At 46.1% G+C, this 27,620-nt stretch overlaps 1 protein-coding gene across 4 annotated transcripts in view; it reads left to right on the top strand.

Moving 5' to 3' along the window:
• LOC147432059 (uncharacterized) overlaps window positions 1–27,620 on the top strand; it is a 134,254-nt gene that overhangs the window by 64,526 nt on the left and 42,108 nt on the right. For 3 of the 4 annotated variants that reach the window (XM_086491874.1, XM_086491872.1, XM_086491873.1), the window contains exons 3-11: window positions 3,921–4,124; window positions 4,332–4,474; window positions 11,721–11,835; window positions 11,967–12,077; window positions 12,343–12,445; window positions 12,649–12,820; window positions 16,390–16,537; window positions 16,646–16,777; window positions 16,879–17,019. In XM_086491874.1, coding sequence (XP_086348000.1) covers window positions 3,921–4,124; window positions 4,332–4,474; window positions 11,721–11,835; window positions 11,967–12,077; window positions 12,343–12,445; window positions 12,649–12,820; window positions 16,390–16,537; window positions 16,646–16,777; window positions 16,879–17,019 — 1,269 coding nt within the window. The remainder of the gene's footprint in view (window positions 1–3,920; window positions 4,125–4,331; window positions 4,475–11,720; window positions 11,836–11,966; window positions 12,078–12,342; window positions 12,446–12,648; window positions 12,821–16,389; window positions 16,538–16,645; window positions 16,778–16,878; window positions 17,020–27,620) is intronic. The other variant, XM_086491875.1, reaches the window with a different exon arrangement.

The following is a 27,620-nucleotide window of genomic DNA, read 5'->3' as shown; positions in this document are numbered from 1 at the left end:
CATGAGGCCCTCAGAGCACTTCCCCGAGGTAGTTGTTCTGGTGAGGATGGTTTGACTCCCGTTTTTTCTTGGAGTACTGGGACTTGCTTGGCTAATTCCTTTGCAGCGCTTTTCAGTACATCTTGCACACAGGAGAGATGCCTGACAACATGAGTGAGGGCTTGATCTACCTCATTCCCAAGGAGGGTGGCTCCTTGGATGAGATTCGGCAGTGGCGGCCCATCACCATCCTCAACTCAGCCTACAAAATTCTAGCCAAGGCAAGTTTGAGGATTCAGCCACTGCTAGAGAGCATTATACTCGAGACCCAGACCGGTTTTGTCAAGGAGCGCAGTACCCTTAACATCTTCACTTTTAGGGAGGCGTCTGCCCTGCCCTCGCGCGCCTCCGAGGTGAGGATCTGGTGATACTTCTTCTCGATTTTGAGAAGGCCTACGACAAAGTTGATTGGGACTTCTTGGAGGGCACTCTATGCAGGATGGGTTTCTCAGACGCTTGGATCGGAGCTGTGTAAGCTCTCGACAGACGTGCACACAGTCAGGTGCTTTTGGCAGGAGGTAGAGGGGACCGGTTCATGCTCACACGCTCGGTCAGATAGGGCTACCCTCTAGCCCCCTTCCTCTTTTTGTTCTATGCTTAGGTGATGAGCAGATTCTTGGTTTCACAGTAGGTTGGTCTGCGTGGCTTAGCGCTCCCTATTTGAGGCGATAAGCTACTGGATGCTGAGTTTGTCGACGGCTCAGCTTTGAACTTGGAGGGCAAGGAGGCCCAACCTGCACAGGTGTGAGCAGGCTCTAGAGGCGTTTTGCTGTGCATCAGGCGCCCTGATCAACTGGAGGAAGACAGTGGCTTTCTGGGTTGGCAATGCTCCTACGCCTTAATGGTTGCCAAGTGAGGGTTTTAGATGGATTTTCCCAGGGCCTGCAGTTCGCTACTTGGGCTGTCAGGTTGGCCTGGACTTGTCTCCTCAACATCAGATTACTCCCCTCCTCCTGTCCATTAGGAGGAAGTTGCTACATTGGAGTTCGACAGGACTCTCTTTGGCAGGTAGAGTTGTAGTGGCCAACTAGGCGTTGTTGGCTACTATGTGGTACATTACATCTTGTTGGATCTTTTCGAGCTCCTGTATCAGCCAGTTAGAGAGGCTGATCAGGAACTTTCTTTGGTCAGGGCGCGACACCCAGCTAGCCCGGGCCAAAGTAGCCTGGCAGGTCATCACTCTACCATGCTCTTTGGGGGGGTTGTGGATCATAGACCCAACACAGCAGAGCAGGGCCCTTGTTGGGAAGTTTGTTGTTAGAGGACTGCTTCCAGGGGAGGAGCCCTGGAAGGAGGTTTTGCCTCAGCGGCTTAGAGCTAGAGTGCCTCATGCAGGAGGCCCTTGGAGACCTTCCATCAGATGGATCATTACAGAGATGCGCAGAGTTGGTATGAGCAGGAGACTAGAGGATCATTTTGCTGCGAGCCTACTTTGCTCTTGGGAGCAGTTCCGGAGTGGCTTGGAGCAGCACTAGCCCACCTGCACGGAGGAACACTTGAGACAGCCCCTTGTTTGGAACCCCATGGTCAGCACTCAGAGAGGCCACTGGTTGGTAGTAGGCCTCATGTTTCTTGGGGTCCCATGGCAGAGGGTCCAACACGCACTCTAGGCGATTGGCTTTAGTTTTTAGGTTTGCCAGAGGAGTTAGAGAGCACCCAGCTACAGGGCATGAGAGGGGTGCAAAGCATGTGTCAGGACATCACAAAGGCTTTACCAGCCGAGTGGCTCACTCCTCTAGAGACAGTAGCCTTCACGCGACTGGAGGTCCTCATTGCAGTTCGAGTTTGCTCAGAGATTGTACCCTCCATGTTCTTCGAGATCCAAGGTGAGGGTCGACTATACAGAGTCTCAGTAGAGGCTCCACAGGTTGCAGAGTGCTGTTTTCAGAGGATACGAGTAGTGGGCATCTGTGGGAGGACTTTTGTCATAGATCTTGACCCAGCAACTCTTGAGACAAGCCATTGGAGGCTTTGGGCTTGGGAGAGCTGCCCTCTGGCACGAGTGTAGTGGGATCCTCGAGAGTGGTTTTGGAGGGACCCTTTCTCTTCAGCTGACCACCCAAGGGTCCCTTTCTTTCAGTACACTGCTTGACTAGGGCGTCACATACTGGCAGCACGGAGAGAGGCTCCTCCTGCTGCAGCACTTCATTGGCAGGAGGAGGGTCTCACAGCTGAGTTCTTGTCAGCCTTTTGGGTGAGGTTGTGGGACTCCAGACAGCCGCGGCAAGTCCCTTTGTTCCAGTGGCTAATTGCACACAGAGCTACAGCAGTGGGGAGCTGGCTAGTACAAAGTGGCCTTTCGGCAGCATGTGCAGTATGTGACCATCCTTTTAAGAGTCATCGTCACTGTCTGTGGGACTGCCCCATGGCACAGCAGGTTTGGCTTCGGGTTCTTTGGCTGACGCTAGCTCTTTCCATGGCACGACAGTACACTTGGGGGGCTGTTGCTTGGTCCACCCTCACAGGCCCTACACTACAATTTGAGCTATCAGGATGATAGTGATACAGGGAGGTCGACCTACACTCCAGCCTGCTACAGAGCTTACCCAATAGGAGTGGTGCAGTGAGATTTGTGTGTTGAGGGCTCGTCTGTTGCTTGACACTGTGGTTCATTTGGCGAGCCAGTTGCTTCCGCATCTTCGAGGCTCGCCTTGTCCCACTAGCGGAGATTGTTCGAGACTTTTGGCTGGAGTTGATCCATACTCTCAAGGGACAGTTTGAGAGACTTCAAGGCAGCTCCGACCGCATGCGGGAGCGTAGAGAGGCGTTCTTACAACTCTGGTGCCCTAGGCCTTTCTTCACCATGGTCCGGGGTGAGCCCAGATGGCACTACTGTCCATCTGTGTGGCTTTTCCCTCCTCCCATCTCTTGATTTCGCCCTCATTGTACATATGCTGTTTTCATTGGGAGAGTCTCCCCTTCTGGTTGATGCAGCCCTCTCTAGTAGAGGTGGTTGTAGCCCTATGGGCAGGTTTATTAACTAATGGAAGGATCTTTTTCTCGGAAAAAAAAGGAGTCTCAGTAGAATATCTGATGCTGATGTCTGGTACCGCTGGAACGGATCACAAGGCCCTCATATGCTCTTGAAAGACCAATGACCTCCTCAACAGCATTCTCTTTGAGCAAAAAAGACACTCACCCTAGTAGATACCTTCGGAATCTGAAAAGAGTGACCCTCAAACCCTGCCGAAGAAAGCAAGCGATGGAGCAATAGGAAAGGTATCAAAAGGATGCTAGTGGAGGCACTACCTGATGCCACATTGCATAACAGCTTTCAGCAACAGTGGGTGTGTGAAGCTGACCAACTGGCAGAAAGCTGCACGAAGGGCAGGGTGTTTCATGATGGGATTGTTGGAACCCTTCGAAGGTGATCTTGGAGCTAGTGGGTGCGCTGCTCTGCTAGCATGATCTCTCCCAGGTATGGAAACCCGCTGTGGGGAGGCGGATAGCATAGTGACAGAAAATGATTGACACTGCAATATTATGTACCATTGTGTGCATAATTCCTTTACAGTGATCAGGGAAAAGTAAACCAAGCTTTGTTAGGCTTAAATTATTTTCTAAGACTATATTATTCTATTCCATTTTCTGAATCGTTTAAGTTTTCTCAAGCAGCTAATTTTTGTACAGAATTTCTTATGGCCTCTGTCCGTTTTCTATCTTTTTGACAGAAAATGATTGACACTGCAATATTATGTACCATTGTGTGCATAATTCCTCTACAGTGATCAGGGAAAAGTAAACCAAGCTTTGTTAGGCGTAAATTATTTTCTAAGACTATATTATTCTATTCCATTTTCTGAATCGTTTAGTTTTCTCAAGCAGCTAATTTTTGTACAGAATGTTTTATGGCCTCTGTCCGTTTTCTATCTTTTTTGCAGCCATTTTGGGGATTGTGGGGTGAGCAGCTGAAAGAAATTGAAGGGAATTTTGGATCAGCAGTGATGATCACATTTGCTTTTCTTCGTTGGGTGTTTCTTTTGAATTTTTGCTTATCGATTCTTTGGGTCGGTGCCATCGTCGTGCCTTTTTTTCTGCATCCTCCCAGCTCATATCAATGGAAAGGCATTAAACAGTACTTTAAGGTTAGTTTCTGTTTACATGTGTTATGTGTTTATTTTTCTCTGATGTTTTATGGTCTGATGTAGTGATCAAGTGCAGCTGCTGTCGTTATTTTCTTCTGTGAAATTCATTTATGGAGGGGATGGATAGCTGATAATGCACTGAGTGCGAAACTGAAATTTTTTATCAAGAGATATATGTTTGAAGTGAGAGGGACTGTTTTATGACAGGCGAATGGACTGGAGAAGACATGGATTCTCCTGGGGGGCTACTTCTACAAATCAGAGCAGACGGGTTGGTATAGAGTGGATTACATGTACCCGTGTGCAATTGCAACGATGTATCTCATCAGCCTAGTGGCCATCCTTGCAACGTAAGTGAGATTTTCCTCTTGAAGATTGAGTATAACAATTCATCTTTCTTATGTTTAGTATGGCAAGAAAACTATAATGAAGTGTTTGTTCTTCAAATAAAAAACTATATTTGTTGCTATTTGAATGTAGTAGTTTAGTAATCTCTTCGTTCCAAAGAGAGGATATAGCATGCTGCTAGAAGAGCCAAGAGAATCCATGGGTACGCATTGATAGTATGGACAAGACCTTGCTTTATCTCTCACAGTACATTTGGGATGTTTCTTATCTTGAAGATTTTTTTCAAACTCTTTGCATGGCATGCAATTCAAGATGGCCCTCACCAAAGTCATTCTTTGGCCCAAAGCACTGACTCACAGATGGGGCATTCCTTTTAGCGAGTAAACTGTATTTTTTCCCTCAAATTCTTTACTGGCAAGAGATAAAGAAAACAATCAGTTCATCTGAAAATGATCAGTTGCCACGCTTATTGATCTGTGCAACAGATTTAAATGCTTACTGTGCTCAACTTACCGCTTATTCCTCAAGGAAAACCTTCTATTAGCTGCACAAAAGGCTGCAAGGTTATCCATGAAGTAGGGACAGTAATGCATAAAAGAAATGATGCAGCTACCATTTTGTACTGCTTTTGCTTGAAGGCCAGGCTGTGGGAGATTTCAAGGAAGGCCCATTTGCTTATGCATTGGGCAAGACTTTGTCAGCCTGTCTTGGTGATTCCCAGGAAAACTAGGGTCCCCAGATTAAAAATAGGTACAATCATGGACATGCTCCGAGTATCAGGCAAACCCTCACACATAGCTCTTTTAAAAATCAATGCAAGAAGAGCACCAAAAGATCCTTCACATGTGATGCTCAGCTACCGAGCCATCATGACCAAATGCAGTCAAATTTTTCTCAGCGCATGCTCAATGATGGATGCATATAATATGGATACTGTTTGTCCAATCATGATAGTGCAGTCCTCATCCTATCAATAGCCTTCTTTACCATTTCCGTAGTTGAGAAAACGCAAGTGCTCGGGCATACCCCTGGTGGATCTGGCAGTGACTGCTAGTCTGGGGCCATGTAGAGAGAAGTAGCATACTCACCCCATATGTCTGTAGATGTAATAGCTGGTGCTGGTGAGCGCTCATGAAACAATCTCCAAGCCTCACCTGAGTCCTGGCTGAAGAATAACTGATATAAATCTCTCTCCAGCTGAGCTAGGTAAGCTCTCTTCTTTTGTTGCAAGGCACCGAAAGGTTATCCGTGACTGTCTGTGAGTGATGACGCCCATGAGCACCTCCCTCTAACTCTCGTGCCCCATATATCCTCATCCAAAATATTAAATGGTGATTTCCCACTGGATGCCACATAAGCTGACATACTATGTGCAAAATAGCATATAGCAATATAAAGGTATCTGCCAGGCTTTGGCCCCTGTCTCACCCACATATACCTTCCATGATCATCTCTGTGTGAGCATCCAAGTGATGTTGCATCCCCTCTGGAGAGTCGGAGATCAACACAATATCATCAGCATAGAGCAATAGTGGAATCCATGTCCCTGCCAGCTGTGCACCTCTATCACCATCTTTCTCAATGTAGTCAGCAACCTCATCTGCATACATACCAAATAGAGTAGGAGAGAGCGGGCAGCCTTGCTTCACACCAATAGTGGAGTTAACCGGTGCGGACAAGCCCTCTGGGGTGCGTACATGCCCCACTGCTGACTTGTACAATGCCATGATCCCCCGAATGAGCTCTGTGGGTACTCCCATCTCCTGTAATCTGCGCATCACTCTAGCTCTGGGTACTGTGTCAAATGCTTTGCGGAAGTCCACATAGCTACAATAGATCCGTCTCCCATGTGATCTGCCCTCCTCAATGATGGCTCTGAGTGTCAAGATATGGTCAAGAGTAGAAAAGCCTCTCCTGAAACCCGCCTGCTCAGCTGTACGTATCCCTTCCCTCTCTGCCCATCTACTCAGCTGCTGCTCAAGAATGGATGCGTACAATCGTGCCAATGTGTGTCCAATCATGATAGTGCGATAATTCCCAGGCTCCATAGGGTCTCCTGACTTGAAGATGGGTACAATCGTAGAAAGGCTCCAAGTATCAGGTAAGCCCTCACACAAGGCACGATTAAACATAACTGCTAGAAGCTCTGCTAGTAGATCTCTGGCATGTATGAAATGCTCAGCCACTAAGCCATCATGATCATATGCTCTCCCAGTCCTCATCCTATCAATGGCCTTCCTCACCATCTCAGTGGTGAAAAAAGCACATGTGGCGCAGACATTGACAATGCTCTTCAGCGATTAAGGCGGCAAGGGAGACGGGGAAGGTGGCTTTCTACAAAGACAATCGGGTTATGGTTATGGAGAGGTGTGCCACATGACCGTGTGAAGCCTATGGGACCAAGTTCAACATTGTTGCTTCGAACTGTAATGGGTCTTTCAGAATGAATGTAGGAGCCTTTGAGGACGGTTTCATCGAGAGGGACATCGTATTTTACTCAGAGACGCATCAGGCACCTGGACAGAGTTAATCACATGTTAGTAGATGGGAGGCAGCCAATAGATAGGAGACGAGATCAAAGCTCAGGGGACAAGGGTCCGGCGGAGTGGCTCTACTTTACACGAAGGAGTAACAACCGATGATACACATTGCCCATGTCCTCCTGGTCTCTAGCTGGATCAAATCTTGTGTGATGAGGTGGGTAATCTCGGTCCATGTGAGGGACAAGGAGGGTGTATCCAACGAGTATTGGAAAGGGGGTAGTCTGTCCATACTAAATTGAAACCATGATGTCATCTGTGCATACCCACAAGATGTGTCTCTTTGTGAGGAAAGCTGTCGAGCAGATTCCAAAGCTAGGCGAGCATATCTATCTTTGGGGAGATCCCAGATACTATGTATAAAAGAGACGGATCTAGTAAGTGCCTCTATGACCAACAAGGAATCAACAAGCTCTGCACAAATAATCTTGTGCGGTATAGAGGCCTTGGCCCTAATCATCCAAGAAATCATAGAGACGAGAGGCCTCTACATACATCTCCATCCATGAATACTGCGAGCTCGGCTATGATGGTCTACTAATGGTCCCCATATCTGCACCCCAAAAAGCATAGCTAAAATATCCAATTTGTCAAATAGCGAGAGCTTTGTTCAAGGTTTCTACTGAATTTGTGAACACATCCTCTCCATGTTCTCTAAAGCTTCATGTGCTCTCGTCAATTTGGTCTCTGTTTCTCTCCTCAAGGAGAACTTTGGACCATTGAAGACTACTCCCAGGTAAGTGTATGCGATTGTATGCTCAACCGTTTGTTGAATATATGTGAAGATCGGTGTAGATCGCTTGACCCACTGTGTTGTGGTGTTGAACACCATAATTTTGTTCTTGCCAAGGTTCACCAACAAGCCGCGATCACTAGCAAAAGTGTGCAATGCATCCAAGTGTTGCTGCATCCCCTCTGGCGAGTCTGAGATGAACAAAGTATCATTCACATACAGTAGTAAAGAGATCCAGGTCCCTGCTAGCTGTGCTGCTCTGTCACCTCCCCTCTCAATGTAATCTGAAACCTCACCTACATACAAACAACAATGTAGGGGAGAGTGGGCATCAGTGGAGTGAATATGCTCAGATAACCTCCCGGGAGTACGAACTTGCCCCACGACTGTCCTGTATAAAGTCATGACTCCCCAAATCAGCTCTGTGGGTACTCCCTTCTCGTGTAGTCTTTGCATCAGTGGAGCTTTGGAAACCGTATCAAATGCCTTGCGAAAATCCACAAAGGTACACTGAATCCTCCTACCATGTGATCTACATTCAATATATGATCAAGAGTAGAAAAACCACCCCTAAAGCTTGCCTGGCTTGATGCCCCCGAATGCTTGCTCTCCCTGCCCATCTATTCAGTTGCTGCTCAAGAATGGATGCATACAACCTAGCTAGCGTGTGTCCAATCATGATAGTATGGTAATTCCCCTGTATCATGGGGTCTCCTGCTTGAAGATATTAGACATGCTCAAAGTATCCGGAAAACCCTCACACATGGCTCAATTGAACATTACTACAAGAAGCTGTGCAAGCTTATCTCTAGCATGTGTAAAGTGCTCCGCCATCAATCCATCATGATCATATGCTGGATCTAATCCAATGATCATATGCTCTTGTAGTCTTCAACTTGTCAATGGCTTTCTTTACCATCTCGGCGGTAAAGAAAGCACATTTGTGTGGGCATGGCTCTGGCGGATCTGGAAGAGGTGGCTGCCTCGAGACTGTGTAGAGAGATGATGTATATTGACCCCATACCTCCGTAGAAGTGAGGACCGGTGGGGGGGAGTGCTCATGGAAGAGCCACCATGCCTCGCTTGAATCCTAGCTCAAAAACAATTGATATAAATCCTGCTCTAGCCGAGCTAGAAACGCCCTCTTCTTTCGTCGTACCAAACGCCGAGAAGCAATCCGTGACTGTCTGTGAGTAATGACTCCTAGAAGTACCTCCCTCGGAAGTCGGGCTCTGGTCTCTGTGCACTCCTCATCATACCAGCTATTTTGGGGTGTGCTCCCAGAATGTCGTCGTTGCCCAGGCTTAGTGTGGGGGTATGCCTCTGCTATTGCATCCTGTAGTGTCTTTGTCAATATATAAGTGAGCTCCCCTAAAGGTCTCCCCAGATGCTATGTGCATAAGCGCCTGTAGATACCATCTATGTAGACAGAATCAGTCTCTGAAGTAAAAGTGTATAGGGTATGTGTAGGTGTCCGTGCAAGTCGAGTTGTGCTAAACTGGAATGAGATGGTAAACGTGAGAACAGCATGATCTACTGCTACCCCAATAGGCCTAGGCGCGACTGTAAAGTCCTGAATAGAGGGTATGAAACTGGGCTGAGCCAAAACATAATCCACTGTGCTGGCCCCATGTCTATGAGGAAAGCAAGTGAATCCACTCGACGCTGGAAATCTGTGGAGGCCATTCAAGATGTCAGATATCCCCCATATCCAGTGTGCTCTTCATCCTGCGAACACCTGGCCAATCCCATATCACTGACATCCAATTCTCTCAGAAATGTTATATTAACGTCTTCAAAAGGCCATAGTGACCTATGAGACCAGCAAGTTACAAGGTGGTGGATCTGATACAAAGTCAGAGTAACGAAAATAACCTAATAGCAGTACAAAACAAAGATATATACTATGGGATCCTAGGTTGGTCGATGTGAGCTAAGCAGAAGACTAAGCAAAAAAGGGGCGGTTTATCACAAAAAATCTAGCATCGGTCGTTGGCGAATCTCATCAATTTCCTCCATGGTTAGTAATCTAACCGGGCGTCGTGCATGGCTGGCCAGCGTGCTCCGAATCTTTTGACGTAGCCTCCGTCGGTGCTGTGTAGTCCTTCGCAGTCGTGGGCGCCTGGATCTCCCCAATTCAATCGCTCGGTCGATCAATGTGCTGCTGGTGTGAGACGAGGGGGAGCTCTGCTATGGGAGTGGCTCTTGCGATTGTCCCGTGTCTGCTCTGAAGAAGTCTGTGATCCGTCTTTGAGACTAGCTAGCCCTGCCATTCATCAGGCTCTCTCTGTGTCTGCGCAGCTCAAGCAAGAACAAACCTAGGCATCTCTGGTCTTCGTATCCCATTACTCTTGCGAGTGGTCCAAAACCCTCTCTGAACAAGCAATGGAAGCGGCCTCGTATCTCGTAGTAGACAGGGCAGCAGCATGTATAATGCAGCTCTGTCTCCGGTTCCATGTCACACAAGGGGCATGTCCTGGCCTCTGCTGGTACTCCGCTGTATCTCCCAGTTTCAATCCGCAGCTGGTGAGACGATGTGCGTAGTTGGCCAATAGCACATTGTATCCCATGAGACAAGTGGGTATCCATGTATCTTGGTCTCGTCACAAAACCATCTTCCGTAAGTTGGAGAAGGTGGTCTTTGTAGAAAGCCATCTTCGTGCCCAATTCTTGTGCTGGTTGTATCCATGTCCTCCTGGTGTCTAGCTGGGTCAGGTCTTGGCGGATGAGCTTGGTGATCTCCGACCGTGTAAGAATGAGAGATGGTGCATCCAGTGAGTACTGGAATGGTGGCAGCCTGTCTATGCTGAACCCATGCGCCTGAAACCATGATGTCATCTCCCCATACCAGCATGTTGTATCTCCTTGTATGGCTAATTGTCGAGAGGACTCAAGTGCTATGCGAGCATATCTGTCTCTGGGAAGTTTCCATGTGCGGTTTATGAAGGAGACTGATCTGGTGAGCGCCTCCACCACAAGTGGGGGGGCCGCTAGCTCTGCGCGGATAATGGCCCGTGGTACTGATGCCTTGGCTCTAATGAGCCGCGAGATCATAGAGACGAGAGGTTTCTCCATGTTCCCCATCTGTCTGTGCGACCCTACCTCCCGTGGTGATCTAAAGAGGGCCCCCATATCTCGGCCCCATAGAGCAATGCTGAAGCCACCAAGGTGTCAAAGAGCCAGAGCTTCGTCCAGGGATCCTGAAACTGAACCTGCGAACACATCCTCTCCAATCTACCCAGTGCTGCATGGGCTCTAGTCAGTCTGGTCTCTGCTGCTCTTCTGAGTGAGAATGTGGGTCCGCTGAAAACCACTCCAAGGTAAGTGTAAGCGTCTGTGTACTCCACAGTCTCCTGGCCGTATGTGAATGTAGGTGCTGACCTCCTGAATGTAGGTCAAAAGTCTCAGAGAGAGAGAGAGAGACTTTTGACACATCAGCGAGGCAGCATCCTCCATGTGGCAATGTCACATTAGCAGGCCAGTGGCAGTAAGGTGCTGCCACATCAGCAAATCTAAAGAGAAACTTATGGATTGGTCTGTTTCAACTGTCTCCTACTATCGACTGTTATGCTGAACGCATAGTTTGAGTGCATTTAGACTTCTGCACACAATCGAAACATCTTTTTGCTGTTTTTGGATAATCTTTTTTTTTCTCCTTCTTTAGGTTGAGCTGTGCTACTGGGGAAGAAACCTAATCAAGTTTAGATCTCAAAATTTGAATTTTCCAACACCTACCAGATTTAACACACTGCATTCTTCCAATGAAAATAATTTTTAGCATACTGTGTTACTGGGGATGATACCTAATCAAGTAAAGCTCTCAAAATTTGAATTTTCTGACACCCGCCAGATTTAACGGAGTGCATTCTTCCAATGAAACTAATTTTTACCATACAGTTTCTTTTTCAAATCAAGAACATTATTATGGAGAGGTTTAAGAACACTCATTAGCAGCTTATCAGAATTAATTTCCAGGATTGCACGGAGAATTATGGGAAGCGGTGATGCAGCTTTAGTATATACGAATGATACATTTCCTTATGCAGCAGTTGTCTTTACTGCTTGGGACTTTCGTATTACCTCTCCTGAAGTATGTAAAGGGGAGTTTAAACATTGTCTAAATTTGTATGTAAGTTTTGAGCCAAAAGAAAAAGATCACGCCAAAAACAGAGTGCTTGCTCCAGCTTTTCAAACCAGTTTCCAGAATGATGATGTGTGCAGGCAGCAACCAAGCTGCGCAAAGGCATCAGGATGCAGTTGAGAGAAATGCTGGCAGATTCCATGCTAATGGATCAAAAACTGGAAGAAGAAGACATTCTTAAATACTACAAGGTTAACTTTTATTTGTGGCTGTTGACAGTATTACTTATCCTATTAACCTCTTTAGTATATCTTCTCTGAGATTAGAGAGAATAAACGTCCCGTCTATGGTATTCTACAGTAGGATTGAAAGCGGAGCAACAGCTTCTATTCTGATTTTCTTTTTGTTTAGTACAGTAAATTATGGGTGCATTTGTCAAGACTGCCACACTAAATAAAGAGAGAAATTATTATTTAGTCTATCTGAATGACCATTTTGATAATCTGCATGTAACAGAGATATGTGGTACTCGGATTATTCTGGCCAATGGTTATGGCTGGTACTATTGCGGGAGTGTATTTTCTTGTTTCAAAGTCTGAAGTGATAAATACAAAATTAAGTATGCTCTTCTATCTCTATCAGGTGCTTTTTCTGGAAATGTTTTCTTTTGAGGTTTTAGACATACTGAAACTCTACTGGGCTATATGGGGAATGAGCCTGTAGTTTTTAGTTAGTTGTCTTTCGATCAAAAGATTTGATTTTTGAGTTTTCAGGTGAAAAACCAAAGTAAACTTTCATTTTGTGCTTCTTGTGTTTTTGTAGAGACAGGTTATGCCCAACCAGCATTGATGACCATCCTCGTGAGTTTTGTTGGGCCTTTTTTAGTCCGAACGCTTGTTAAACTTGAAGATTGGAAACCTGCCATTTCTGAGAGAGTGGTCATTGTAAAACTTTTTTTCCTGCGAGCATTAAACCTTTCCACATTTTTATATCGGTAATGCTGTTTGACTCAAAGCTTCGGTCCCCTGTACTTTCTCGATTGCAATTCCAATCTTTTCAGAAGTTTTTGTAATAAAAAGATTATATTTCCTCCATCTAGCCAAATACACAAAAAAGAGGTGGAACCCTGAGAAGGGTGGAAATCTAGGTGAAATCCTAGTCTTTTCTATGAGAAACTGCTCTTCAAGCCTCACTTTAGAGACCGCACAGATTTCAGTCTAGCTTTGTGTAGGGTTTTAGAGGGCTCGCTTTTAAAAGTTTTCTTTATCTTTTTGTTTTTCTTTTCATTTCGTCAATTTGGAGGCATTCCGAAGAGTTGACACAACAAACAATGATATCGGCGAGCTGAAGCTGTTGAGGACAAAATTTGAACTAAAATAATCAAAAAGCCTAGAAGGTAGTTGTGAGGACAAGGGTCTTGGGCAAGTGGCTATAAGCCCATATGGCAGGGTCGGCCACATGTCTGGTATGCACTGCTTGGAGGTCACTTATACAAGCTATATAAGTGGATGGTTGGGTAGTGAATAGCATGCCATTTCCCTTGGACTCACCGGCATCGTGGAGAATCTTTCCTCAAAGAGGGAAAAAGAAGCATGCACACCTTTTTTGCAGGGAAAAGGTGTGGTCGAGGAGAGAAGTTGGCAAAGAAATGAAGACGACATATGGGAAGCAAGGCTTACACACAAAGAGTGTGGAGGTCGGACCGGCAAGAAACGATGCGCTCTTGAGCTTGAAAGGGGCGCCTAGACATCGCCATGAAGACTCGTCACTGCCATGAAGTTGTATAAGCTCCTCCCTGAAGCTCCTCCCCGGCCGCTATGAGCACTTCACCCTCTCGCGTTCTCTCTCTGCGCTGCCACCGTCTCCAAGCTCCATGCTTTCACATGTTTTTTGAGCTTGGGCGCCCAAGTGTGTCCTAGGGGCTTCTCCCTGGCTGAGTGGTTAAGGCAACAGACTTGAAATCTGCTTGATAGCTTTTACGTTGGCTGCGGGGTTCGAATCAGGGCTAGCACGGCTCAAGTAACATGGCATGGCTCAAAAAAATTCTAAACGTTTCGAAGGGATTCCAAGGCTACGAGTTGTCTCTTTCTAAGCAAGCGAGGAGATTCTCGAACCGGGCCAAAAGGGCTCCAAGTTTGAGAAGACAAGCAACAACAAGGATTCGGGAATTCAATAAGTTGTTATTTTGAAAAATCGGGCTACAAGCAAAATTTAGGAAATTGAAGAGAAGGGCAAGAATGACAAGGAGCACAAGAAGAGGGAAAGAAGGGAGACAGAGAGAAATTAAAGGGCATTAAAATGCCTTGTTTGGTGATCACGACCAGGTGTAAGTTTTTACCACACTCCCTTTTAAGGGTAAACTCCCACGAGGGTCAAAGGGGATGGGAAATTTACGAGAGGCAGCCAGCCAGGTACAAGGTCCCAAGCTAGAGAAAAGTATACTAGCCAACCTGGGGGGAGGGGGGGTTTGTTGGGGGTGTGGTGGTGTTTAACCCTTTAAGATTCTTTCTTTTTGAAGTGGTCAGGGGGGTAGGGAATATTTTATATTATTGATAATCTACTCAAGGTACTATGTACCAAGTGTGTATGGTTCAAATTAAATCTGTTGAGTGTGTGAGTGGGTAAGTACTAGAAGCTATAGTATGACCTTGGTACAAGGGAACCACAAGCTTATCAGAGATATTTTTTTTGGGGGGGAGAGAGACAGTGTGAGGGCATGGGTTTAACTAATCATAGTCGATAGCAATAGCTGTGTGTGTGTGTGTGTGTGTGAGAGAGAGAGAGACTATTGGAAACTGTCCACTTGGCCGTTACATATTCGGCTCTATACCGTCCTGAGCATAATGATGGCATATGTTTAGTTCTATTTGCCGTTGTTACATTGGCCTCCTCTTCGCCTTGCATCGCTTATGTCTGATATCGTGTCTCATTTGTGGCGCATTGATTCCGGAAAGAAAGGCCTCCGTTTGTTATCTATGGAGAAACTCTTCACTCCGAAGCATTTTGGGGGGCTTAATATTTTGGATTTTTGCCGCCATGCTCTAGCGAGAAAGGCCATGTTGTTACCTACTCTTGCTCAACAGTCTCAGCCATGGACAATCATGATTATCTCACTGTGTCAGTATGTTATCACATCCACCTTCGGTCACTGGCAGACCTTCCTTTGGGGGATTGTATTTGGCAAGTCATATTCCTGGTTGCTCGGTTACTTCTGCTTTACTCATTGCTTTGAAAGCGGTGACAGCTCATCTCTCACGGCATGGCAGACAACAACGAGATGGAAATTCTATACGCTTGGAAAGCATTCACTGGAATCAGGCATTCTCATTTTCTCTTGTTGACCGTTTGTCCACGTCAAGCATACTTCCTCTCTTGTCGAGGAATATGTATGGTGGATGATGTGGTTGACACGTGTGGGAATATGCTTCCTTTCTCTCGAGCGGCTGAACGCTGTGGCTTGGGTGTGCATTATCGCCAAATTTGGAAAGAACTTCAGCAAATGCTGGCTGCTTTCTTGCCTGTTCCGCCAATGGCCATGGAAGCCGTATGACGGATTGGACTTTATGGGAAACTTCTTTTGATGCCATTTTTGCCAGCAACATTTATGCCTCTCTTCCGCGTGATTCTTGGCTGGCTGATCATTGTAATGAGCTATGGTCGTTGCATAAATGTGATCAATGGTGGAGAAAGGCTCCTACAGCGATTTGGAAGAGCCGTTTGCCTCTGAAGGAACGTCTGTTTCTTCGGCGCTGCTTGTTGGGAGTTCTCCTTGTTGGAACTTTCCTTGCTGCGCTTCACATCAGCTCTTCTTGTTGTGTCAGATGTTCAGCTTGTGAAGAGACTGTTAGGCACTTGCTTTGGGATTGTCACTTCACGATGGTCTTCCTTGCCCACATATCATCATGTATGCGCCTTCGATTTCCCTCAGTGACTTTCCACAAATGGTTTTGGGCTTTTGGCGTCCTCTCGACTTCCCTTTAACGATTTGTGGCCTTCTTCACTTGGGTCAGATTCTAGTCATGGTCTTTGTGGCGCCAACGCAATCTTCGCATGTTCCATCAGCAAGAGGCGGATCTCTTTCCTTTTTCAAGATCACTTAGGCAATCCTTACATTTTTCCCTTGATGTTGGGGACATATCCCCCGATATCCTACAGCTATCCTACGTTTGCTTCTAGCCGCCTTTACATTTCGGAACACTTCTGTGTTCTTTCCTTTTGTATCTATCTTTCTGATGGGTTTTCCTCACTTTGAGGTTTCCCATTTGTAAATAAATCAAACCAGATTTACAAAAAAGAAGTGTGTGTGTGTGTGTGTGTGTGTGCACTCATCAGCAAAGGCGATGATGGACCTGGTGGTTATAGTTGCGTCTAAGAACCATCAGTCTATGACTTGCGATTTCCTGAATAGGTGAATCTAGGCTAATCTAGGTATACATAGTATCATTTCTCATCAGAAAGAAATAGGAATGGCTAGAATATAGTATTTGTGATCATCAAGGTGAATTCTTCATGAGATTGCCTTAAGGTGTTGATGACGAAGGCTTTACTTGTTTTCTCTGCCAGGCTCTATGTGATACTTCAAAGTGGATATTTGTCAGCACAGGGTTTGTTTATTGATGCTTGTACAGAAAATTCTAAATGTCCACGTGATGGATTCTTATGCTGTAATAGTCCAAGTGATGGTGAATGGAGTACCTGTCTGACGCAACCGGTAACAAGAAAATTATTTTTTGTGATATATCTTTCCAGTTAGTTTGCATTACGGATGTATGTCAATTTAAAATTTGCTGACACCTGAAATAGTCACATTGCTTTTAAGATTGGATACTGTGCTTCCAAGTGCATGGAAAATGAAGTTGGCGAGCAGATTCTGAAGCTAATTATCACATCCACGGTGATCAACAGTACCCTTGATATTGGCGTGGGTGCGATCTTTGCCTTTTTGTTGAATGTAAGCGACCTCCTGGTTTTTTCATTACTTATGCGTAGTGTAGGACGGCCCCAGCATATGTATGTTTGGGATCTGATGTTTCATCTGACTTGGTTGAACAGAAGCAGCAGGAACTTTCCATTCCTGATTTTGCAATTGACATAGTTTATTTGCAAGTCCTTGTGTGGACTGGGTCCCATTTCAGCCCTCTGGCCTCGACCATCGGAGTTCTGTGTTATCTACTTACCTTCTACTCTAAGAAGGTGAGTTAAAGGCAGTCTTTCTGTATGCCTAACGATTGTTTTGATGCTCCGTTGTCTCATTGCTTGAGAGTAAAGCAAGCTTAATAGAGTGCTTAATCAAGAAGAATGGTATTTTGAATGTCTTTATTATGTAAGAAATATGATCAAATTTCCACATCCAAAGGACATTTCAAGGGGTGAATAGAAATTAAACAGTGTTTCTCTGTGGATGTAAACCTGATTTGTTGAATCTCTCTTGTTGCTTTAAATAACGAACCAATTTTCCACATCCACAGGACATTTCGAGGGGTATCTAGAAATTGAAGAGATTTGCTACCATATAGGTGCACTAGACAGAGGAAGACAGAAGCTCATCGAATTACACCAGTGCATAAGCTTAGAGTTGTACCTGCTTCAAATATACCCTCTACTTTAGCGAGGCCACCTCATTGTTCCTACTGTGGTTCCCATTTTTGAGGCTTTGAACAAGGTTCTTTCTAGGAGTTTGGTTGGGTGCAAGAAAGAACTAATAAATCTGCCTAGCAGGCTACTTTAACCCCTACTCTGAGGGAAACCGTACAAAGAAGGGGGACTCGCTCAAAAAGATTGAAACAAAATGTACACTGGCTACATCACAGAATGGGAGGTGGAAAGAGCGAAATAGGTGGCCGCCATAAACTGTTGTCAATGCCTCTCAACCCTATCTGATTTGCCATGGATGCTGTCATACCACCCCCAGAGTGTGTGGCTCAACTCTAGCCAAAAAGCCAGGACAGTTACTTTTGTGGCTTGGGTCGTCTCTTGGACCAACGAGCCTTGCATAAAATCTAGGGCAAAGACTACTGATCAGCTCCCAAGAAAGAGACCAAGACTGTTGTGATCTGGTTGACTGCCAATAAAAATCTCTCTCCGGAGTCCTTGTCGTTGTCGAGAAATTAGGCATAGGATAAAGCTGAGGCCGCCCTGCTTGAAGCCTTATAGCCTAGCTGCTCAGCTCTGTCTCATAGTCAAGTGCTGTTTTAGTGATGGCTGACCATGCCTTTGTCCCCCAAGTGAAGGTCGTGGCTAGGAGGATGGAGGCCATCATGGGAAGAGTCTTGAGCCAGATGTGGTGTGCCCGGCTCATCTGTATGTGGACATCCCTCGATTTGTCTGGAGTGTATGAATCTAGTGGAGGCCTAGCAACACTTTTTATGGGACTGCGCATAGGCACAGGTCTAGCGTGATTGTCAAGTCGTGCAATGTACTGGAAGAAAGGTAGCTCAAAATGGTCAGGGGAGATCTCTCCACAACCATGCTCCAAGGTCCCACTTGATATGTGCCAGTAGGCTCCTCTGATAGCCTCCTCGAAGCTGGGACGATAATCCTTTGGAGCAGTGGTGCCTCCAGAAGAACCCTGATCCTTTGGAAAGTTCACTTTGAGATCAAGGAAGGTCGTACCAAACGTGAGAGGCGTCCCTGCTCCTACATCTCAAAGAAGAAGCACTTTGATTGCAATTAACACCTCTAGGTGTGTACACGAACACTCATCCACAACAAGGCATAAAGTTCAAAGAGAATATGCCAATTTACTGGGATCATCACCCATATGTCATGTCGCATAGTCATTCTCCTCTCTTAAGGCTGAATCTGTCCAAATGAATATCTTCTGGCAAGCTACAAAATTAAATCCAATCCTAAAAACTCTGAGCGGGCTCTGCAGCCATGGGGTCCCAAGAGACATACAATGAGTTGCCTAGCATATATCCATGCTTCGTGCATAGCAAGGGACCCCACATCAATGGCCACGGAAGTCTCCCCTCCATACAAAAGGTTTTCTATTTTTAGGCAGCTTTCAGGCCTCCAGAATGCTCAAAGAAAACCCGTCATCCTCTTCTCAACCCCTTTCTGCACGTAGTCAATTCTCCTCCCATAAAGCTCCATCTGTCCAAATGTATATCCTCTGGCAAGCTACAAAACTGAATCCAATCCCCAAAAAGTTTGAGTGAGTTCTGCAGCCATGGGATCCCAAGCTACGTGTAGTGGATTGCCTAGTATATATCCATGATCTGTGTATAGCAAGGGATTCTATATCAATGGTCACCGAAGTCTCTCCTCTTTTCTTTCTTGTTAGGCTAGGATGAAGCATCTCCTAGGCCCTAGAATGCTCAAAGAAAATCTGTCCTCCCATCCTCTGCTCAACCCATCTCTTCACAACCCCGAGAATCATTGAGTCTCTAGCTGTAGGGTCCACCTACTAGGAGAACTCTAAGCTATATCCTAGCTAGAAGAAGTTTCTTTTGGGGCTCACCGCCCAGGAGGAGATTACGGATAATGAGCTTCCCTAGCAGTGATTGACCCACATCCTTTCTGAAAGGTAGATTTAATAAGCTCACGTTCACTCTGAGGGGTGGGCAAAGTAACGACCAACCATGCGGCTGTGGCGCGTGCAGGCTTCCCATCAGGACTACAACAAAGGAAATTCCCAATAAGCTATGGATCTGACCTATATAGGAGCTTGAGAAAGGCAAGTAAGAGGTAATGTACCACATCGTGTCCAAAAGCACTCGGTTGGCCACCCCTATCCTTCGTGCCAAGAAAGGATGCGCGGAGTTTTAGTTTCTTTCATATTCTCAGGAGGCACAATTTGTTGCTCAAGTCTCAAGTTGAGTCGTAGCAGCCCAAATCTTACACGTGTATACTAGGAGGAATCCAAAAAGCAATTTTCTTGGACTAGTTAATCGGTACCCCCAAAGCCACACAAATTGTCTCAAGAGCTCATTGTTCCCTTAGTTAATCGGCCTTGTGGCCTGCAAGTATAATCGAGTGTTATTTGCCAATTCAACATTCAACAACCTCATCATGAATAGGCATTTTTATCCCTCTCAGCCCAATCTCATGAGCCATGAGGTAGATACTCAAAACCTTTACACAAAGATTAAGAATAGAAAGGGCGCAAGTCTACTAGTAGCCTTGTCCATAGATCTGGTCAATGCAAATCTTGGCCCCTGCTCTCCTGTGGCCGACACTTATGAGTATGAGAACGATGTACAGCACCAAAACACTGCTGATCCAAAGCCTCCAAAAAGCCCATCCCAAGCATACTTCCCTTAAGAAAGCTCCAGTTTACCTGATTGTAAGCCTTTTCGAAGTCCAAAAGCAATGCTACCAAATCCTCATCACACATATGAGCCAAAGCCATGGCCTCTTAAAAAAAGAGAGATTGTGGAGGATACTGCGCTCCTTGACAAAAACCATTCAATGTGGCATGAATCAAAAGCCCAAGGAGTGGTTCTACACTCAAACTCAGAGCCTTCTTAAAGATTTTGTAGGCTGAGGTAAGGATCGTTTGTGCCTGTTGTCATCCAATGCCCCACCCTCCATGGGAACGAGGCAAATGAGCCCATCCATCAAGCTTTTAGCCATCACACCTGAATCCATCACATGCTGAAAACCCCTTTACAAGCCAAGACCAATCAGCTTCACTAATGCATAAAGAAGGCTGGATTGAGGCTATCGTCTCTGGAGTATCTATGCCACAAGAGGGCTTGAAAAGCATCAACAACTCGGTCTCTGGTAAGGAATTTCCAAACGAGCCCGCATGCTATTGTGAGACTCATCCTTACATGAGCCCATACCTCATATCTTCAAGCCTCATTGCTTTCGGAGGTCTCTAATTTTTTTTGTCTAATCTCCAAAGGCTCCAATCAAGTCCCTAACGAGAATGACGGGGTCCAATAATATAAAAAAGACCCGGAGTTGCCCAAATTCTAACGTGAGTCCATTGTGAGGCCTGTCTATTCAAAATATAATCTTGGCATCGCTCCTCATTGCTCCTCAAGCTTAGTGTTCTCCTGCCTGTCCTAGCTAATTTCAGACTCAATCCGAGAGCGATTGGGCTGCGTTTTGTGCATCTTTCGAAGTAAGGCAAGGTCACACTGTGGGCGCGGCTTGCGCTCCTGGAGTCTAGGAGCCAATAATGTGTAGTCCCATGTAAGAATTCACTCAAATCTATGATCCCACTAGCTGCCAACTGCTTCTTGCGTCACCCTCAGCAATCATCCCAGCCTGCCAAAGCTCCTCCACATCCCTGTCAGACTTTCATCAAGAAGCGCACACTTAGGAATACGAAGCATGTGCGCCCCCTCCCCCTCCCCCCCCCCCCCCCCCCCCCCCTTTTATCCCTCCTCAATAACTTGAACAATCAGTACATGATATGAGAATGAAGAGCCTATCATAATGGTTCTGGAGCCCCCTTACTTATCTCCAAGGTCACCCACCATTAATGCAGAAAACTTGTGTACCTTCCAGATGGCACGGAGCACCGGTTATCAAGACTCCCATGCAAATGTACAGAAGCCTCATAATGCTAAACATCCATCACAGTTGCAAAGACATGCACTGTTGGATAAGCCCTCAGCCATATCTCATGTGTATACCCCCCTAGTCCAAGAAAAATCCTCAAGTACGCTCACATATGCTGTTTCCAAAATCTACACGCTGGAAGGGTGTCACAAGTCTGTGGCAACTTTACGTGTTGATTTCTTTTTGGAGGAATTTTATTTGACTTGTTTTAAAGCACCCCTCTAGAAATGCCAATGCCCGAGCATGGTGTGAAGCAGACAGTGAGACTCTAGGCCGGACGGCTAGTGAGCACTGAAGTTGGGCAAATGGACTAAGGTTAGCCACGGTGGGGCTATGAGTGTAAATCACCTGATAGCTGGCCGACATTGCATTTTTTGATGTGGTTCCAGTGGTGATTGATGGTCAGATGACCCGTGTGAGTGCCATGGAAGCATCTCCAAAAATTAAGGGAACTTCTATTTTTGGACCAGAAAAAGCGTTCGCGTCATTAGCTCTGGAATGTCAAGGGGAACATTTTATTACTCTGCCGCGAAGTCAACTGCCGCGAAATCAACTAGGCAACCGGTCGGGGAATTTGTAGGCGGCAACCCCGAAACGAGAAAATGCGTGTATTTGTGCCAAGTGGCACATTTTTGTGCACTTTCCTCATGCAAGAGAAGGTAGCGCTGATTTTATAGCTGCGAGACTCATTTAGGAAGAGTCTGTCCACAGGTTAAGAGCTATGGAGTGCTTCCTTTCCCTCTTATGTACAATGTGGTTCCAGGAGTGATGCCCATTGTCCCCTACTTTATTTGGTATGTATATAGATGAGGTATCAGATTACATTGATAGAGAGGGTGACAAAGGTGCTCAACTTGCAGGGTCATGGATCCCTTTGTTGTTATATGCAGATGATATTGTATTTACTATTGATAGCAGAATCACCAGGTGGAATGTAGAGGCAGTTAGATGCATTACATAAATTCGCGGAGGACAGCGGACTGTCGGTAAATTTGGGTAAAACTAAAGTTATGGTGTTTAACACCACACCGCAGTGGGTTAGGAGATCGGCACCTACATTTGCATATGGCCAGGATACAGTAGAGTACACAGATGCATACACATACCTTGGTGTGGTATTTACAGGACCGAAGTTTACTCTTAAGAAAGCAGCGGATGCTAGATTGTCCAGAGCCTCTGCGGCCTTGGGAGGGTTGGACAGGATGTGTTCACAAGTGCAGTTTCAAGAACCACGAACAAAACTCTGGCTCTTTGATACTATGGTGGCTTCGGCTATGCTTTATGGGGTCCAGATTTGGGGACCATCTGTGGATCAGGATAATTGGAAGTCAATGGAGAGACCTTTGGTATCTATGATTTCCCGAATGATTAGAGCCAAGGCCTCCGTACCACACGTGATTACCCGAGCGGAACTAGCTGCCCCTCCGATAGAGATTGAAGCTCTTACCAGATCAGTGTCCTTTATACATGGTTTATGGGATACAAATAATTGCCGATATACTAGATTGGCTCTCGAATCCTCTCGACAATTAGCAATGAAAGGAGATACATCATGCTGGTATGCGCAACTGTCCTCGTGGTTTCAGAGACACGGGTTCAGTATGGAAAGATTACCCCCCTTCCAATACTCTCTTGAGGCTCCATCACTAGCAATCACACGAACGGAGATTAATAAAATCATCTGCCAGGATCTTATACAGTTAGACACTAAGAGTACATGGGTAGACCCTACACAAGAATTGGGCACGAAGATGGCCGACTACAAAGAAAACTTCCTACAGCTATCTGAAGATGGTTTTGTGATTCGCCCGAGCTACATGGATACCCACCTGTCTCATGGTTTGAAATGTGCTATTGGTCAGATTTGTACATCCTCACACCAGCTAGAAATTGAATTTGGCAGATTTAGAGGAATCCCACCTGAGAGCAGAATTTGCAAGTTAGGCAGAATGGAGCCGGAGACAGAATTACACTACATATGCCATTGCACCGTATACTATGAGATACGTGGGCGTTTCCATTGCCTATTCAAAGAAGGCTTTGGACCTCTAGATAGAGTCATGCAATACCAAGATCAAAGGTGCTTAGGCCTGTACCTACTGGAACTGCATCGGCACGGGGATAATCTAATGAGAAGACAAAGAGCACTACAGCCTCAGAGGCAGATCACAGATTTCTTCGGATCGAGAGAAGCAGGAATGGAAGGAGAAGCAAGAGGCCAGCAGCGAGCACAAAGGAGTACCCACATTCATACCAAAGGCACCCTCATTGATAGGGCGATTGAGCTTAGGAAATCGAGACGACCACGACCGAGATGCAGAAGCACACTTCACCGGAGGAGACTACAACAAAGGATTAGAAGCATTCTAGCCAGACACCCAGAATGCTCCTAAGAAGTCTATCTAATACTTTGTATTTAGTTTTTTGCATTTATTTTCACACTTTCACACTTTTCAGACATTGTAACAGATTCACCACTTTTGTATCAGTTTGGTCTCATAGGTCACTCTAGCCTTTTTGAAGACGTTAATATAACATTTCATTTCATTTCATTTCTCCCCTACCGGCAGTTATGTTATGCCCCTCAAGTGGGCTTCTCATTTGACCAATGTACAGTTGTGTGGGTTCATGCGCGTTAGCCGAGGCAAGAGCCTCTTGCACAGGTACTGGATTAGCTAGTGGCTAATCCCCCGCAGGTACAGGTGAATTCGGAGAGGTTTCACATGAGAAATCTCGTCCGATTCAAAGGGCACGTAGCCCTACAGGTGCGGGAGTTCGAGGACTTGCTACGGATGCAACTGGCATGCCGAACGGAGCCCGAAACAGGGAATTACAGCCTGCTGTGTATTTTTGCAGGTTTAGGGTTTCGGCCCTAAACGGTCCCCAATACCCCCAGGAGGTTTGGGGACGCGAGGGGACTGCTGTAGAGGTGATCTGGCGCATTTTCGGGGCAGAAAACAGAGAATTCAGCGTGCTGCAGATTCTCGCCAGGTTTTGCAAAATGTCCGTATGCGTCGGGAAAGTCATCTATTGCGTGGGGATACTGACTGTGAAGCGTCCTAGTACAGTTATGCTGCCGAAATCGGCCAGAACAGATGGAATTCAGCCCGGATTATGCGGGACAGCTTGTAGGAAATCACAGGTTTTATTCCCTTTGTTAAAGAATAAAGAAATACCGAAAGGGGCACCAACCTTTGGGGCCTACAAGTGTCACTGTCTGCTTGGGAGCATTCTAGCTTCCTGGCTGTGCTTTTGTTTTGAAGTGTAATCCCATTCCCAGTTACCGGTTCCTTTTAAGTCATTGCTTTGTGTTGTATAGTCAAGTGTTAAAGAATCGGGTGAAAGCTAATGTCTACCGCCCTACGGGCCCGTTTCAGGGTTCCGTCGCCGGGACAAGATCACTTTTTCCTCAAGAAGTGAGCCTTGGTTGGACACAAAGCACAGGAACTTGGAATTACACTATGGCTGATAGGATAGACGATGCTAGAGAAGAGGCTTCCTCTTCCCAGGATAGACAGACTATTCCTTTACACCATGAAGTTGGCGAGAGTTCACGACCGCCACTGTCTACACCTTTTGTTCGTGTTAATGCACAGCGAGAACAAGTTCAAGGGTTCATGACTGGGCACTTTGAAAAGGATGCGTTCAGGACACAGTAGGTTCCTGCTGTAAATGTCTTCACTCAATTGGTGCAGAATTCCAGGTTTATGGATTATCTGCAAGCACCATTAAAGTCACAGTAGGCAAGGGAATGCCCTCAGCGTACAGAGCCCGTTGAGGCTCAAGCCCAAGTCCCCCATGCGACTCAGCAGGATAGGGAGCATTCACATGTTGCGGAGTCACATCAGGCTCCTAGGTCCCTCCTGTCCATGAATAGGTGGCGAGGATCCCTACTCCACAGGTTTTGCCAGTTCAGCCCGCCACCTTTCAGGGTCAAAATGTTGCATTGAATGGACAGGAACCGGTCTCTAGGCAATGCATCAAGTTTTTCCACCACCCACGTACATCCTGGGTATTTCGGAGGTGGATCCGTGTTCCAAAGTATTGTTGGTTATGCGTCTGGAAACGAGCAGTACATGCCTGGAACAGTGTTTGGGGGTATGCATGGCATGACGCCAAACCCCATGTATGGTAACATTGGCATGCAGCAAGGCTTCCAAAGCAATCAGGGTCAGTTTGGGGTGCCACAGGTCAATTTTGGTATGGCTAATTTTTCTAGACAGTAGCCAGATATGGCACCTTTTGATGCAGAATCTCAATGACCAAGGGGCACAGATGGTCACTACTACAGTGCCCATGCTGCAGATGCTTCCCTATGACAATTTGGGGCCAATAGAAAAGCCAAAACCATACAAAGAAGGTGGTGCAGCTGTGAAGTTTAGCACCTTTAGTGGCTTCGAGGACAAAGCAAAGGCTCTCACTTTCCTCCAACAATTTGATACAACTTATGCAAGAGGGAATTTTACGGAGGCCTCTAAAGTAAGGAAAGCTGCCACTTTCTTAAAGGACAATGCGCTCACATGGTGGACGACATTGTTAATGCAAGGACAGGCACCCGCCACTTGGGTTTACTTCAATCAAATGTTTGCATCTTCTTGGTTGTCAAATGAATTTGAAGCCAACGTCATGACAGATTGGCACCAGCTTGCTTCGGCTACATGCAAGAGCTTGTTGGAGTACAATAGGAGGTTTTGTAAAGCGTTACTCTCAGTGACCTCCTACAGATTTGTGCCAGTAGATAGAGAAGTACTGTTGTGAGCTGCCTAAAGGGCTTCGCGATTACTGTACCAAGAACAGGGTGGCTACCCTCACTCAGCTTATGGAAGTTGCTAACACTGGTCTTGCCTTGTTGAAAGGAGAGGACAGTGGGTTTCTGAGCAACGTTAAAGGAGGGCAGCAAAAGAAAAATTCAGCAAAGCAGCCGCTTTACAAAAGCGGCTCCTGAAGCGTCCCAGGGGCCAGCGAGGTTCAATAAAGGCAAAGGTTCGGCCGAGACTCTAGAGCACAGGCAAAGAAGCAGAAAAGGAAGCCTTTTATGCATACGACGCCTGAGGAAAAGAAGGTCTTGATGGCTGAAAACAAGTGCTTTATATGTGAGCAGACTGGTCATTTTGCAACCAACTGTCCACAAAAGAAAAGGCCAGCTGACTCAGATGACAAAGAGGACAGGAAAGGAAAGAAGCCTATGCCCTCGGCAGGTTTAGTGCCAGACATGTTGGCGAGAGGCCTAGTACAGATGCCAGTGAGTTATGCAGAGTGTGCATATGGCACTCATCTTTTTTGATCCAGGTGCCAAAGCGAACTTTATCACACCAGAATTAGCTATGAAGCTGGGCATCAGAGCTGAAGAGATGGGGTATACTGCAGAGGCAGGATTGGCATGGCCTGGCCACTCAGAGTGCATTACTCCCATCATTGGAAAGCTGCGTCTGCATATTCAGTCGTATGTGGACATAGAAGAGTTCTACATCATGCCGCTGGAAGGATGTGATGTCTTGTTGGGAATCCCGTGGATGTTCCGAGTGCGTGGAGTGTTGGATGCCTACAGCAAAAAGACCACTATACAGCATAGGGACAAAACTCACATCTTGGATGTAAAGTGAAAAGGAGAGTCGGTCCCTATTGTATCAGCTTCTGCTATCACTTCTGTAATAAAGAATCATCTTTCTGCGCACTTGATTTTTGCACGTGATGTTTCAGATAGTTGTCAGTCAAATTTATCTGTGCTAGATAAAGGCAGGTTAGCATTTTTGCAAAAGTTCAATGGCTGCTTTTCTGATTCATTACCGTCTCAACTACCGCGGGAGGGGCCCGAGGATAATGCGATTGATTTGGTGCCAGGTTGTAGCCCACCAAATAGGCCACCGTATAGGGTTAGTGAGGCGCAACGGAAAGAGATTATGAGCCAAGTGGAGGAGCTCTCAGAGAAAGGGCTGATTCAGCCTAGCTCATCACCCTATTGCTCTCCAGTGCTCTTAGTACATAAAAGGATGGCTCGTGGCGCATATGTATTGACTACCGTGCGTAGAATAAGAATACCATTAAGAATAGGTTTCCTATTCCAAGGATTGATGATATTCTTGACCGCCTAGAGGGTGTAGCGATTTTCAGCAGGATCGACCTTAAAAGTGGGTACCATCAGATTCGAATTAGGCCTGAGGATGTGCACAAGACTGCATTTAGAACGACATTTGGTCTCTATGAGTTCTTAGTGATGCCATTTAGTCTTACGAATGCTCCTGCTATGTTCAATAGGATGATGGATAGGATCTTCCGTC

Source organism: Adiantum capillus-veneris, chromosome 20 (assembly GCF_014529385.1).
Source record: "Adiantum capillus-veneris isolate H3 chromosome 20, ASM1452938v2, whole genome shotgun sequence".
NCBI lineage: Eukaryota > Viridiplantae > Streptophyta > Polypodiopsida > Polypodiales > Pteridaceae > Adiantum > Adiantum capillus-veneris.
Note: the sequence above shows the minus strand (reverse complement) of the source record. Positions and strands in the feature narration are given on the sequence as shown.